At 39.9% G+C, this 16,887-nt stretch overlaps 1 protein-coding gene across 2 annotated transcripts in view; it reads left to right on the forward strand.

Annotated features, from left to right (window-relative positions):
- Positions 1–14,619, forward strand: part of LOC130883811 (cytochrome P450 2J3-like) — a 37,581-nt gene extending 22,962 nt beyond the window's left edge. The window contains exons 5-9 of one of the 2 annotated variants that reach the window (XM_057784598.1): positions 2,041–2,217; positions 3,988–4,129; positions 7,263–7,450; positions 7,541–7,679; positions 14,007–14,619. In XM_057784598.1, the coding sequence (XP_057640581.1) occupies positions 2,041–2,217; positions 3,988–4,129; positions 7,263–7,450; positions 7,541–7,679; positions 14,007–14,185 (825 nt within the window). In that variant the 3' untranslated portion in view covers positions 14,186–14,619. The remainder of the gene's footprint in view (positions 1–2,040; positions 2,218–3,987; positions 4,130–7,262; positions 7,451–7,540; positions 7,680–14,006) is intronic. The other variant, XM_057784599.1, reaches the window with a different exon arrangement.
- Positions 14,620–16,887: the final 2,268 nt, after the last annotated feature.

Consider the following 16,887-nt stretch of genomic DNA (forward strand, 5'->3'; position numbering starts at 1 on the left):
TATTTGAGTTATGATTTTTTTGAGGCATCATCTTTCCCTTTTTGTTTCATGCATTTGTTTTAATGTCCGCATCTATTGATAGGGATATCTCTTCTGGATTCTTTGAAAGGATCTTCATATTGAGCAGCCTGTTCTCAAAGGCAAGTATCATTTTGCAAGTAGAAGCAAACTCCTCCAGCAGCAATATTAAACTATACAGATCTAAAAACACACTTAAAATCGTTGATAGTTCACTATCATGTCTCTGTTGAAATGATAATCTGAAGGCTCCTTGTAATTTTCTAGGAAGACAAAATTATTGAAGGTAAGTGTGGAAAGAGTAAATAAGTGAGATAAAGGGAGGAGATCAGGAAATGGAGAAAAAGAAGACAGGCAAAGTTCAATAATAAGGAGTGGAAAGAAATGTTATGAGAGAGAAGAGAAAAATACAAGCGACTTAAGGGGGCGTCAAAAATATTACTCAGTAATGAAAAAAGTTGAGAAATAAAATAAAATAAATATAAAAAATAAGTAAAATATAAAAGTATTACTTTAAAAACTCACTAAATTCAAAATATGCTAAATGCAAGGGAATATCATAGGTTATAGAAATGATTTATGGATGAGAAATGTTATAGATAAATGGTGCTACATGAATTCATGAAAAAGAATAAAAACTAAAAATGTAATAATAACAGTTAAGGAAAAACAGTGTCCACTTAAAAAATTTGCAAATGTAAAAGAAAAATGTCAAAAGAGAAACCATAAAGAAGAGACAACTGACCCAACTGCATTCTGGGTCATAAAATTTGGAGGCTGCTGGTTATATGCATGGAGAAGATGAGCTGAGCCTGTGGGCTCCTGTTTTGCCTTTAGCTTATTACATGCATGGAGGAGGTGAGATGAGCCCATGGGCTCTTGTTTTGCCTTTGGAGCATGTTGTTGCTGAGTCTGTACTGAAGCAAGCATCTCCTATATTCAGAATTGTCTTCACAGATGCTCTTTTTATTCTGTAGGTAACAATCTGCAGGCCAGAATTACCTTAACATTTTATGATTAGGGCACATATTCTCACACCATCAAGACTTCCTAGATTAAAACTCCTGCTAAGACTCTCAGGTGGGAATGTATCCCACATGTATGGGAAGCAAGAGGACCTGCTATTAGTACTCAGGCATCTGTACTAGCCTGACATTGGGGTATATGTCCTCAGCTGTAACCACTAAGAGCACCTCCTGTGCACATTCACCTTGTTCCCATCTCCCATCTCTCTCTGTGTGTGTCTCTCCCTCTTTCTGTCTCTCTCTCTTTCTCCCTCTCTCTCCCTCCCTCCCTCTTTATTCTTTTATGCCACTCCTGTCCTCAGAAGTTGGTCTCTGCTCTCCCCTGACCCCTTTCCCCATTTATTTTGTCCCAATTAAAAAATAAATAAATAAAACCTCTCCACCTGGGCTCTTTCACATGGCGCCTTTCTCTTGCATGCCACTTTTTCTAAATTACAACACCTCCTTTCACTCCTTCAGGGATCCCTGAGTACCAATCACTATGCTGCAGCAGGAATACCCCTCTGCATGTCACATACACCCCTGTAATGTCAGAATTTCTCGATTCTACAACAATGAACCACAGAAGGTTAGCTCCATAATCCAGTCCATGATTTCAGACTCAGAAATATCAAATTTCAGGTTAATTTCAGTTGGTAAGTTCAAATTGTAGCCACTGCAGGTGGGGCTATCTCCCCGACCTTACATGCTTCCCAGTCTGATCTCAGATTCCAACCTTTGACCCTACATTGTCTTTGATGACATTAGAATCAAAATTGGGACAGCTACTGAATGCTATGCCAATGTGTGTCCTAGATAGGAAAGAGTTGGACCAGGGAGAAGTGGTCTGAACCTAGTATACTTTGCTTGGGAGTACTGAAATGCTCACCAGTGGGTATGAAGAAAAACAGCAGTCCAGATGTTCCAGTGTAGGAGATTAAGAGGTAAAGTAAAGACTGTCTTGAAATGCAAAGTGATTTTTTGTTGTCTCCATGATCATTTTCTTCTCCCTACTTAGCTCTATAACATCTTCCCATGGTTAATGAGATATCTTCCCGGATCACACCAAACAACACTGGCTACCTGGAGAGAATTGAAGTCGTATGTTTCTAATATAGTTGACAAACACCGCCGAAACTGGAACCCTGATGAGCCGAAAGACTTCATTGATGCTTTCCTCAAGGAAATGACAAAGGTGGGGAAGACAGTTCCTGGGTCTTCTTATAGAAAGGGTGGTGTAGAATAGCTTCCAATTGATTGAGCAGTAGTCTAGCACAAAAGTAGTATTTTAGTATAGCAGAGATTTATTCTCTCATAGTTCTAGATCGTTCCTGTAATCCTGCCAGCCAGGCAACCAACTTTGGGAAACAAAAGAAACGTCATTGCCTTGTGTCTCCCATCTCCTAGGGGACATTGATGTTTGTTGCTGTGGTTCCCTGCTCCATCTTCAGTGCTGAAATTATATCATCTCTTTCCTTTCTGATCCTTTTACATCTCATTTCTCCTGTTCTAACTCTGGAGGCCCCTCTCATAAGAATAACTCAGGATAACCTTTCCTCCTGAAATGAATCATATCCTCAAGATCTATTTTTGTGCATCAGGTAACATGTCATGGTTGCAAAGATGACAAGATGAACATCTTTGTAGATCATTACCTAACATACCCTTAGAAGTAAAACATAGGAATAACATTTTATAAATGCATGGTAATGTAATGTTAGGTTGTTTGGGTCTTTAAAATAAAGATTTAGAATAAAGGATTTGCTACCATTTGGCTTGAGGTCCTAGAAATGCCTAGATTCTTTCATATTATTTATTTCCTTGGTCCTTCTCCCATATCTGAAGGAGTTAGATAAAAAATAAATGTAGCAATTAAATGTTAGAGCTTTATTTTACTGGTCCAGGCCTGGTTACCCTCCCCAACTGGGGCGCCACTGAAACAGACTAACTTCAGCTAAGTAAATCATACAGGTTAACTTTCATATATGGGTGAGACACATACCTTTCTCTGGACTCCATATGAGTACTATTCAATAATAGAACAAGGCAAGAAGACACTGAGGGAACACATTATCTAGTTTTGCATCATTGTAGCAACAATATGTAGAAGCAACTACTGAATAAAGCAAAAATGTCATCTGGCCAATTTCAGAACATTTCAGTTCATCAAAGTGAGTGGCAAAGCAGCTCAGCTCATAAAGCAGAAGGGTATGGTGGAGGCTTTCACATCACAGTGCATTAGGAAACAGCAAGCAAGGAAGGAGCCATGGGTTGGGTGTAACTCTAAGAGCTACCATCACTCCTGTCAGCTAGATGCTATCTTCCTATTTCTAAGAACTTCCCCAAATACTATCAGTGCAAGGAACCAGTATTTAAAACATGAGTGTGTGGGGGAACATGTTGGATTCAAACCATACTGTGAAATGTAAGTTTTTATCCTATTGATCCTAGCAGGCCTCTGGCAAATACATATCACTGAATTTGTCATGGAAGCTTCAACTCTCTGGATTATGGGCTCCTTCTCTTGCTGGGGCACAATGGTAAATGTGTGTGTGTGTTTATTATCTTTTCTCTTATTTCATATTCCTAGCATAATATTGATAGAAGCGATATTTAAGCCCAGAGGAGAAGGCAAATCCTTTACCATATGAAATACAGGTACGAAAACAACATTATTAAGAGCAGTATTAACAAACTGATACTTCTAGAGGAAGTGAGAAAGGTGATGTTTGTCATAAAGAACTAGTGATGGAATCAGTGCAGTTTGATTTTGCAACATGATGCAGATTGGAGAATCAATGAACACAGAAAATTCATGTTTCTGGTATCAGCAAAGTCACCTGTAGAATATCAAAGGGAGCATCACTCTGAATGACTTAATGCAATTGATTCCTCAGGGTGAGGACCAGTGTTATGAGACAGTCAAAAATCTTATGAGTAAACAAACACACACTGTTTTTTCTAGCACCCCGACAAAACTACTACAAGTTTCAATGAAGAAAACCTCATCTGCAGCACTCTGGACCTCTTCCTTGCTGGAACAGAGACAACATCCACGACCATGCGCTGGGCTCTGCTCTACATGGCGGTCTATCCAGAAATCCAAGGTGAGATGTGGTGACAGCATCTAACCAAGGCAGAATGGGTTCAGAAGATAGGATGCGGGAGTGGGAGGAGGAGGAGGAGCATATGTAAGGGGATGTGCACTCGGAAAACAGCACATCCTTCACATGTTCTGTGAGGACTATGATGATCCCAGGAGTGCAGATATTCCAGTCTGTACCTTCAACAATCTTGAAGCTCAGAAGAAAGAGAGAAGTCAATTCACATTGTGGTATGCGCCACAGAGCGTGAATTTACCACACAACATTCATTCACACCCTTTCACACCCTCCTTGCTTTGTAACAATCCTTTCCAGTTTGAGTACTGTCCTAATTATTTATTCTGGTATCTAATGTCTTGTCATGTGTGCCCCTCTGCCAGACCAGGGATAATCCTGTCTCTGCCTCACAAGTGTTAGGACAACAAACAATACAGACGACCATACCTGGCTTTCTTAACTCTGTTCTGTAATTCCACCTTGTTCTCATGCTTGTATGGTAACCAATATACTCTAACTTATACACACACACACACACACACAAATTATATTAATACATATTAAATATACCATCTGTATCTATGTTATGCATATCTGGGTTACTATCTAAAATGCCTTTCTTCATGAAAGTTCCATTTTTAAGATTCTTAAAGCTTATTGATTTATGTTTCAGGCTAGCCTTCTGAAACAAAGATTCCAGAATATATTACTATATTTCTAAAAGCTCTTTATATATACATAGATAGATAGATAGATAGATAGATAGATAGATAGATAGATATAGATAAATAGATAGTCTGCACATTTGCACATTTGTATGCTGTCTTTTCCTGTGTACATATGAAGATTAAAGAATAATTTATGGAAGTTGATCTTTCTAGCATGTGGTTTCCCAAGCTCAATCACACATCATCCGGTTTGGTCATAAATGCTAAGCCATCTCCCCATCCAGTATATTAATTGATAGAAGTTTAATTTGTGTTCATTTTATAGTATTAACAGTAGTCAACAGTTGAAGTATCCAGGATACTCATGGGCCATGAGTAAAGTTCAGTCCTTGAAGAAAAACATCTTGATGCATGCATGAATATGGAAGACAAAAGTCCTGTATATTAAACTATATAAATTCTCTAGAATAGTTCAATATGTAGACATAGAAAGTAGAATATAAGAGAGATAAAGCATGGATTGTGAAGAGATAGCTTGCTCTGCAAGATCAACTGGTCCTGTCATTACTTATACAGCAATGTAGATAAATGTGTTGTTTCAACTTCAGTACAGTGGCTGCCCTTCAATCTACTGCCTTTTCGGTCAGCAGCTGCAATTCAGTCACCTTTCTGCTTCTATGTCAGTAGCCCAGCCACTCAGGGCACAGCCTGCAGGAATTCTGTTCCCACAGGCACTGGCTCTGCCACTGCTGCTAAAAGTAGCTTTAACTACATCTCTATCATTCTATTTAGAAGTAAGATTCCAGAGTCAAAGACTGAGGTGAAAACCTGCAAGCACAGAGAGGTTGAGTAGCAGCTAGCTAACCTTCTCTCATAGCTAGTGACTCCCAAAAGCACATCCCTCTCCTCCACCAAAACAAAACAAAACAAAAAAAAGTCAAACCACCCAAAACCCCTCTAAAATACTTCTGGTGCATCTGTCTATCTCTTTGAGATGCACTCTGATAATCTATTGTTACTTTCTGTGAACTAGTTGCTAACTTAGCTCCCAACCTTAGGTTAATTCTATTTAATTAATGCAAATGCAAACTTGGGATTCACGGTATGATCGAATATCTCTCAACATATATTTAATCTTAATAGAAATTAAAAACTGCAAAAAGAGCTATGATTAACAGCCCACATCATTAATCAAAATGCTTAAGAGATGGAGGCAAAAAGGTTGAAAATTAAAGGTGATCATGAACATGAATTTGCCGTAACTCAAAATCATCAGAGTTTTTGAAATCTGATTTATATAAATTTTATTCCCATTTGATTCTTTTATATGTACAGTACTGCCAACATTAGACATTTATATTTCTCTCTTAAGAGAAAGAGCCATGGCGGACCTTGTAAAAGACCTGAATCCCAAATTCTTTTACATTGTGGCAGTGGTGAGCCCAGATGAGGCTCGCAGACTCTGCAGTGGCTCCCATGAGAACCTCCTTTGCACCCCAGGGAGGGAACTGGAGAAGGAAGGGGACATTGTCTCTACAAGCTTTTGTCCCATGTCTGCTTATGTTTTAGTTCTGTCGCATTTGCTCTGTAAGGAACCTGGGAAATGACTTCTTTAGCTAGAGAAGCAGGTAAACAGCTGAGTCTCTACTGCTCTAAGATAGTGAAGATATTGATATCATGTGTTATCGTGATTATACCAATTTACGTAAATTTTAAAATCCTCTTGTGATAAAACTGATTTTTTCTCAATAATCAGATGAAGAAACCAATGCCCATAAAATATTTCTAGTTTGATCATCAATGCTGCCCAGAAACGCATTGCAATTCACTGCCCATTATAGCACATATCCTTGAGAAATTAGTCTGCAGATACGCTGTGGTCTCAATGTTTGTGTCTTCCTTTATAAACTCATTGAAACTTAATTACCAATGTGATGGTGTGAGGATGTAATTTCCTGTAATGAAGGGAATTTGTGCTTTAGAAAGAGGAGCTAAACTGGTTCTTTCCACCTTGTGGCATGATGATACAACCAAGATTTCCCAATTCTGATAAAGGAAATTGGTCCTTACCAGACAAGAACTCTGTTGATGTCCTTAACTTAGAAATCACAGTCTCTGCAAGGAGAAAAAAAGTGTACTGATGATAATCTATTCAGTTAAATCTATTTATTTTTAGAAGTCTGAATAGATACTGATATGAGCTTAGCCATGGCCATCCTGATTATTATTTCAGGATATATGGAAATATATATATATTATATAAATATAAATAGTTATGCTGTAGGCTTGAAGAAAGTTATAGAGTTTACAGTTTCCTAAATCAGGCTTCCTAAGAGATAGGGAATTTTTAATTCATCACAATCAGGACACTAGATGAAATAAAAGCAAATAAGTTTGGAAGATGGCTTTTTCTATCTTTGGAAGAAAGCATTAAAATTTAAAACTTAATGGAGCCTCCCGTTTCCTTGAAGAAAAAGTCCAGGCTGAAATTGACAAAGTGATTGGCCCGAAGAAGCAGCCCAGCCTGAATGACCGAGACTCCATGCCCTACACCAATGCTGTTGTCCATGAGGTGCAGAGGATGGGAAATATCATCCCTCTGAATCTTCCCAGGGAAGTGACAGTTGACACTACGCTGGCTGGATTCTATCTGCCGAAGGTAAGTAGACTGAGGCTTGGAAGTCTGTTAACCACCAACCCTCTGTGTGTCTAGTCCATACGTTATTTGAGTCTTTGCTGCCTTCCCTAGGGCTCCATCCTCCAGACCAATTTGACTGCACTGCACATGGACCCCAACGAATGGGCCACCCCAGACGTTTTCAATCCGGAGCACTTTTTGGAGAATGGAGAGTTTAGGAAGAGAGAATCTTTTCTGCCATTCTCAATGGGTGAGTTCTGATGAGCAGGAGGGGGTTCAGAGCTCCACCTTATCCCTTTTCTTCTTTCTGGAATCCTTACAGATGGGCCTTCCCATATATCTCCATTTTGCAGCTGGTTTCAGTCAGTACCCACATATATAGACACATACAGTGAATCCCTCCTCGCTTCTGATGGAGATTTCAACTTCCTTTGTTCTGTTTCCTACCTCACTGACAACAAAGGCCTAATCCATGCCTCTTGCTGAGAACAACAAAGCTGAATTTCTGCCATTGTGTAGCAGTTCTTTTTAAGGGATGCCTCCTTACATAGAAGAGAGTTGAATTTTAATGTTTTTAGTTGTTAGATAGTTTTAACTGGCATTTGCTTAAGTAAATAGGATTCTATCCCATGAACCCTCCCTGAATAGGTCTTTTTTTTTAATTGGAATGCCTTTGTTAAATGTAGTTAGTACATGCATCTGCTGCACCATCTGACATGCAGGAAAGGGTATGCAGTGATGACTCTTTCTAAAGACTGTAGTGGTAGTAGTGTGGAATCCATTGTCAAATGTTCTGGTATATTCTAGATATTGACTTCTATATGTAATTTGGCAATTCTTTAATATCATATCTGTTTTCTAACCTTTAACCAACAAAAACAAACAACCTGAGAGCAGGAAAGTGTGGGACAGGAGATGAAGCAGAGCTGCCCCTTGGAGCATGCATCCCACTGCAGCCTTCCAAGCTGCAGTCAGTGAGCACTGCAGAGAAAAGGACACAGACCTAGACAAATGTGCTTCTCTCAGAGCTCAGTGTCCACCAGGTTTTCTCACACAGAAACTTGTGTTTCCTAACCCTGTCTGCAGATGGTGCCTAAATGCTGCAATAAGGCACACTGAAATGCTTGATATGATCATTAAGTTTGCCTGATTATCTAAGGCAGTGTTGCTTCTCATGATGCAGAGGTTCAGACCAGGAAGAGACTACATTTGCCTACACAGCTAGTGTTGATCCAGAGCTGGTGTTTCTTGGGGCTGGGCTGCCCTGGGTTTGTTCTGACCTCTTTGTCTTTCCATCTGGGACTGTCTGTCCCTTTGCTCACTGTTCACAACTCACTTTAATAGGAGAGCTGATAAGATATAGAGACTCTGTCCCTTCTTCCTATTTATAAAAATTATAATATATAATATAATTAAAATTGTAAAGACAAAAGCTCAGACACATATTTCACTTAATCAACTATTCTATGTTAATGAATCAGATCCATAAAATATGGAGAGGCTAGAAATATGGTCCTTTTTACATTTCAATTAAATGCCCTGTGTGATCATTCCTAAGACTATGGTGAGAAGAACGAGAGTAGATCATCATCATGGCTTCCATGGGAAGATGTTTTTCCATGTTGACAGAGGTTTCTGTCCCTGCCTGGTCCCCCAGCCATTCAGTCCCAAAGAAATACACAGAGCCTCCATTAATTATAAACTGTTGGCCTATTAGCTCAGGCTTCTTATTAACGAACTCTTACATCCTAAATTAACCCATAATTTTTGTCTGTGTTAGCCATGTGGCTTGGTACCTTTTATCAGTGAGGCATTCTCACCTTGCTTCCTCTGCATCTGGGTGATGACTGTAGACTGAGCCTTTCCTCTTCCCAGAATTCTACTATTCTCTTTACCCCACTTATACTTCCTGCCTGGCTACAGGCCAATAAGCATTTTATTAAACCAATGCAAATGACAAATCTTTATGGGGTACAAGACCATTGTTCTACAGTACCTCCAGGCCCATTGCTACCCATGAACAAGCCTTCTCCTCACTATAATGCAAAATTCTCTTCCCATAGAGGCCTCTTACCTCACCCAGTTCAAAGAATTCTCCCATCTATACCAGTTGTAAAATGAAAGTAACAACCAACAGAGACCACATCTACAGTCATTTAAAATGTTGCCATTTAGTCTAAACTACACACTTTATTTAACAGGCCAGTTGTGTCAGATAATCACCACAAATACAGTTATTAATACTCAGGAAGAAAAGGAATAAATGTTTACTTTCCCCCCATAAGCAGATTCCAAAGAAGAGAGATACACAGGGAGTTCTTTCTTATTCAGGATCACAGGTCCCAAGAACTAATAGAGCAGGGTCTTATGTCCATGTCCTTTCTATCAGTTAGCATCACAAACTGCATCATTTAATAAGAAACTGTTACTGCTCACGGGTTCCCACATGAGGTCAGTGGCTTAGAGAATCTTTGCTCTCCTGCTTTACATCTCATCCTGTGCTCTGATTGGTGGTGATCAAAATCTCTAGAGACAGAATAGAGGACAGAGCAGTGATTAGTCCAAGCTGGGAACTGTCACTCCATAAGTGACACTGTAAGCCTCATGATCAGGTGTTTCATATTGCATTCTACATATTATTATTTGGTGAAAAGAACTGGGACTTATGGAAAATGACAAAATTTAGTCTTGGAGAAGGAAAACCTATATGTTTGGAATACACTGTTATTCAGAAATCAGGAAACATCAGCTTGAATGGTCAAGTCTGGAATGTTTGTGGTTTTAAAACAAGTGCTGGTTAGCAATGGGTTGTAACACTTATTGATAAACATGTGTGATTAAATATAGAGGGGCAAGTAACATTAGAAGGTCAACAGAGGGCCTAGAGAGGTGACTGGGTTAAAAGCACTAGATACTCTTCCAGAAGACCCAGTCTGCCCACAGGGTAAATAAAAAATGCTTAGAAAAACATCTTCCATGATCATTAAGAAAAAAAATATTGAAAGTTACAAAAAAACAAGTTGGGTAATCAGGTCCATATGAAGAGGACAAAAGAGACACCATAGTTAAGCCTAGCATGTGACATTAAGGTTGTCATGGGCACAGCTGGCAAGCCTAATGGGATCTGTTCACCATCTGTATCATAAGGTCTCTAAGATGAAGGACAATGTAACCAGAATCCTAAAATAGGAAATGATTTGGAGCATGAGTCCCACGAATGTTTTCTCCGAAAATTAAGCGAAATATAATGAATCAAGACAAATGACTAATTTTATATTTCCTATGATGATGCATGGGGAGTGGAGGAACAGACAGCTTCCTGACACATTTTCATATTTCTGTACTCAGGCCAACATAATCTTTGTCACACTGAATCTTTCTGATCATTATCCAAGTTCTGGTCACACAGGACATTAGTGTCCAGAAAATGACCACTTCTAGGGGTGGAGCAGTTTGTACTTGGTGTTGAGAAAATCTCCACTCCTCCTGGAGACATTTTCTTTGCGGGATGTGGACCTCTCAGAGCAGAGATTCTTAACGGAAAGCTAAGCAGTTGTCCTCTATTAGATGACAGGCCCTGCTTAAGGATCAAGCAAGGCTCTGTTTGTCTTGGATGCTCTAAGAGAATGACTGAAGACTTCCGGGTACTACTGCAGGGCTTTGTATGAGGATCACTGGCCATTCTCAGTTTGATAGCTGTATCTTAGATCCTCCCATCTTGGCGTCTTCATCTTTGAAAGGGATGATGGCCAGGTTTAGATGTGTACTTACTAAATGATGGACACGCCTGTCTGCAGAGTTGAGCAGGAATCTGACTCAATGTTTGAGACAAGAGACAAGTACAAAATTAAGGCAGAGATGTCAAGCCTTTATCTGTTTCTAGTTGCCTATCTATCATGGATGAGCAAACCCAATTAACAAGCTAGAACCTTTGCAAGGGAAAGGTTGCATTGTTGTCCAGTCACTTCATAATGGGAAAAGGTTGAAACATTTGCTGTCCAGACTCTGTGTAATGGGAAAATGTCTCAAGTCCTGGATAGAGTAGTCTGTTAGCCTGAATCATCTCATCTAGACACCTCAAAATTGTCTTGAGCTGTTTGTAGTTCAAAGCCGATCTTTAAGTGGTGCTATCAGCTGAATGGCATCATATGAAATGGGGGTGGTCTTTGCAGTAGGGCCACATCTTCCTGGAGCCTTAAGTAATTACTATAGGAAAATGTATTGTTCACTCCGGAAAAGTTAAACATTATTCATATCAAAAGAGAAAGGTTTGAATTTTGATAGATGTATATTCAAAGAAAGGTATCAGAGACAAAAATAGGTATGGGGAGAAGTAGAAATTTTGAAAGCAGAGTTTTGATAACCTTAGTCCCTAGATCTTTATTTTCCCTCTGTCCCATACCAGGTGGCTCTCTGGATATGAGACCAAAACTCTGAATTTTTCTTCTAAAAACATGCTTAGATTTAAAGCCACAGTCTAAAACCAAATGCAGTTTTGATTTTTAAGTGAGTCAGGGCTACCTTTATATTGAGACGTAAGGAGATATGTATGTTTAGGTAGTGAGATTTTACCCTGCAGAGAATATTGGTGTCATAAGTCTTTTGGATCTTGAGTTGCAGGTGTTTGTGCACCTCCTGATATGGATGTTAAAATCGGATCTCCAGTACTTTGAAAGTAACCTTAATCACTAAGCTCTTCCTCAAAAGGGTTACAAAGCAGTTCATGATTTTGCGGCTCAGCCATTGTGTGGTATATCATATATGTTTATTAAATGAATTTGAAAAGCCTTGAGACTAGTCATGCATTCTCTCATCTAGTTAAGGCATCTCTTTCACAGTCCAGGAATCCAGCTCTGTAGAAAGGATGCCTTTAAAGTAGCGAGGGTTATGTATCTGAGAGTCTTTTGGAAAAGGCTTACACATTCTGAAGGTAACTCTCTTTATTACTGCAACTTGAAAATTTCTGAGTGCTAAACTTTTTCTATCTGAGGGTAACAGGGAAACACACACTTTCTGATGGTAACCTAAGAAAAAAGGAACAAACACACACTTCCTGATAGTAACCTTCTCTTTTACTTCATCGTGAACAATCTCTCTTTCTTGACATTTTCCCTGCACAGTTGCATCTTTTTTTTCACATATATATCTCTCTCTCTGCCCAGCCATACATCTTTGAATAAAGTTGCATCTCTTCACACAGTTACATCTCACTCCGCAGTTACATCTACCTTCTACAGAGACACACATCTCTATGCAGTTACCCCTAGTTTCACACAGTTATATTCTCCATTTAGCTGCAACCTTCACATTCCGTAAGTACACAGTTACATCTCTTTCCACATAGTTGCATTCTCCACATAGCCATATACCTCTTCCTTCACATACACCTCTCCTTTATACAGCTACATCTTCCATATCCACCCATTCACTCACCTACATCTCTTCACCTCTCTCTCACTGAATATCCAACTGCATCTCCCTTTCATCACACACACACACACACACACGCACGCACACACTTCTCTCACATCCCTCCTATTTCTCCCACACTTCTCTCTCACACATTAGATGCATCTCTCGTATGTCTCTCCTACTCCCCTTACAGCAAATGCTCTGGACAAATATGAGTCACATTTTCAGGGTTACATAGCACTTCTTGAGTAAACAATAAAAAACAGAGACATATGATCACACAGTTTCTCTCTGGCTAGGGAGGTAGCACTGACTAGGCCTGGTTAGTAAAGTACACACATAGCTCTGGATGACTAGGGTTCTCAAACAGAAAGGGACATTGAAATTCAGGACTTAAAGAATAAAGAGTCAGTTGGCTAAACCTTAAGGTTGCAAATAAATAGAGAAGTCCTTTGCTGAGAAAGTTATGTCTACTAGAATTGCTTTATGCCTGACCTGGAATCAGCAATAAAGACTTGGGAAACTGTCCTTTTATGTTCATCTAGAGGCAACTAGATATTCATCTGGGGGCAACCAGTTTGCTTTAAATATGTTATGAAGTCTAAAATTAGCTGTTATTGTGAGAAGACACTATTACTTTCCTATGTCAGTCTGAGTAATGAAAAGTATCCTAGTGATAGTTCTATTTGTCATGATGATACAGATTCAAATTAAGCCTGAATCATTTTCCTGACCATCCACAGCTACATGTATGCCTGGTAGATGGAATATTTTTCATGAGATAAACACACAAGCAGTGGGGAAAATACCCATAGCTGGCACATGAGAAAAACTACAGCCAGAAACAATCAGTCATCTACAGCCAGTGATCCTATGTTTTTTTTCCAAGTGGGGGTCCCCATCAGAGAGTTATTCTTGTGGTAGGTTGATCTTTTAAATACTAGCTGTCATCATCTGCGATAGGTATATTATCACCTGTGGCACCTCTAATTGCTATTGTATAACATGAAAACCTATGATCCTGACACATGTGAAACAAAAATAAACAGCCAGACACAAAGCCCAGTGACTGTTCAGAATATCCAGGATGAAAATGGCAATACCAGACCCTGAAGGCACCAATGGCGGCTGATAAAGTACTTCATCTTCTGTTTTATTTCTGCAGGAAAGCGAGCCTGCCTTGGAGAACAACTGGCAAGATCTGAGCTCTTTATTTTATTCACTGCTCTTGTGCAAAAATTTACCTTCAAGCCACCAGTCAATGAGAAGCTGAGCCTGAACTTCAGAATGGGTGTCACCGTTTCCCCAGTCAGCTACAAGCTCCGCGCTGTCCCTAGATTCTAATTTCAAAGTCAGAAAGAGAAAGGAATAACTGTGTGATGCTCTGAGCCACTGGGGCCGCTCCTATGTGAAGGGAGAGAAGGAAGGTGATCAGGGAAGGATGGGAAGATTAGGCTACGGTTATTGGATTCATGTCCTGGACTGCTGTGCCCTCTGAATTGGTCATATATACATCACTTATAAATCTTTTCATCTAGGAGTTACAAAGAGAATGATGGCTGCTCCTGTAAAGAAAGTGTTGTAAATATGAAAGGTGGGTTAGAGACAGCACGGAAATCATTAAAGTCATATCATAAAATTGTACCTTCAGTTCGCTTCCCACCTTCTTCATAAATGTGCAATTGCTTCTAGATGTTAAATTGTTTCTTGTGAAACTGCTACAGAGATCTCTCCTCCATCTCGTAGCCTGTGAACTCCTGCTGTGAATAAAACTGATAAGCAACTATGTAAGACTGTGCTATGATGTCATTTCCCTGACTCTAAGTGGAGTCTCCCAAACTAAAGAGAGCACAAGGCTCTTCTGAACATTAAAAGTGTTCAAGCCCAAGATGAGAGCAAATTTTACTTGGGCAAACATTGTGCTTCTGTGCACAAGGTGAACACATATTTCCCAATATGATTCCTAGATATCCATGTGCCCCACAGTACCAGCTTATACCAATAAATTGATACGGTGGCTTTCTTTCTGCACTCTGGCATCAGTCACTCAACAGTCATTGCTCTATGAGTGGCAGAGGAGAGATGGTCTCATTCATATGTTCACCCAGCTACACAGTTAATTCTCAATTGAAAATAAAGCTGAAACTTACTTGTAAAATGAAGGGTATCAGGGAAATGTTCATGTTGAAAAACCTCTGTTCTGCGCTGCACCGAGTAACTGAGAGCACGGCAGAACACAGCATGCCTCAACACACCACATAAGTTACAAAAGCCGAAGTATGTTTCCACAATGAGCCAGCAATGTTCAGAGAAGTTAACTATGGCTCCTCATAGAAATGTCTACCATGTCATGTATCCTATTTTTAATTGTTGATAGAAAATTATATGAATTCAGTCTCCTGCCAAGATTTTGATGTTGCACCTTACAACCATGACTCCTCATTGATTCCGGATACCCCAGTGCTCCTTCCTCTTTTCATGATTCTCTAATATTCTCTCCCGTCTTTACTTCTACCTGACACCTTATGTACAAACCCTATGGCAGGAAAGGAGGTTATTTTATTAAATGCGTCTAAGAAAGTGACTCTTCTCTTAATATGTCCTACAAAGAGACATAGAAGTAGATGCGCTGCCGTAAACATTTAAAATAAGACAGGACTTTGTGGGAGAGGAAGCAACATAGTCAAAACAGAAAAGACCAGAATGTTCAGTCTTTATCCCTTGTCCAATCCCAAGCCTTTAATGCTATTGCACTAAGCATTAAAGGGGAAAGCAGAAAAAAATTAGGATAATGAGCTTGAGGACAGCAACATGGGTCATGAAGACATTGAAACCTGTAATCTTGAGTTTTCTCCCTTTAAAATAGGGTCCAAGGGACTGGAAGGATGGTTCAGGGATAAAAGACACTTGCTGCTCTTCCAGAGGACTCAGATCTGATACCAAGCACTCAACTGCAACCATTTGTAAACACGGCTTCCAGGGAATCTGATTCCCTCTTCTTGTCTCCACAGGTACCATTCACATACATGGTACACAGATGTTCAGGCAAAATACCAATACACGTTTTTTTAATAAAAAATAAAATGGGGTATAAGAGAAGAAATATTGCCATCTGGTGGAAATGATAAACTGCAGAACTGAGAAATCTTACAGAGTAAAGCATTTTCTGTTGTAGGAAACAAGACAAGGTTGCTCTATCCCCAATCTACCTGTCACATGACATTTCTTGAAACATCTACGTCTGTTCATCCCAGTTAGACAGAGCACCAATCGACCACGGAAAGTCCAGCTTGGTGAGTCAGTAATCGGGGGCGCTATGAAAGAAGCATGGACGATTTAAAGGCATCTGAACCGAAGAGTTCCCTGCTTAACTGAAAGCAGTTTTAATAACAACTGGAGTCCCTTCCCCATTCCCAGACCCAGCAACTGTTTCTTGTCTGTGTAACCTGGGGAGTGTGGCTGGGGATCCTTCTCACTTCTTTGAGGCAATATTAATACCCTTTCCTCCAAGAGTTAGTTGTCCAAGCTCTGATGGATCACCATAACCCTTGGGAGTAGGGTGATTTGAATACAAGTCACCAAGAAGTGAAACTGTTGAGAAACATAAGGAAGTGTGGCTTTGTTGGAGTAACTATGGCCTTACTTGGGGCCTTACTTCCGTTTTCTGAGGGTTAATTCATTATCATCATGGTGGGGATTGTGGCAACAGACAGGAATGGTGGGAAGTGTGGTGGCAGAAAGGAAGACATAGTTCTGGAGAAATATCTGAGAGCTTTACTTGCTGGTCTACATGGAGAGAGAGAGAGAGAGAGAGAGAGAGAGAGAGAGAGAGCCCTTGTTTGTTTTTGGCTTTTTTTTTTTTGTTTTGTTTTTTTTGGTTTTTCGAGACAGGGTTTCTCTGTGGCTTTGGAGCCTGTCCTGGAACTAGCTCTTGTAGACCAGGCTGGTCTCGAACTCACAGAGATCCACCTGCCTCTGCCTCCCGAGTGCTGGGATTAAAGGCGTGCGCCATTAAAGATTTCTGCCTTCTCCCCGCCACCACCTCC

This window comes from Chionomys nivalis, chromosome 11 (genome assembly GCF_950005125.1).
Source record: "Chionomys nivalis chromosome 11, mChiNiv1.1, whole genome shotgun sequence".
Classification (NCBI taxonomy): Eukaryota; Metazoa; Chordata; class Mammalia; order Rodentia; family Cricetidae; genus Chionomys; species Chionomys nivalis.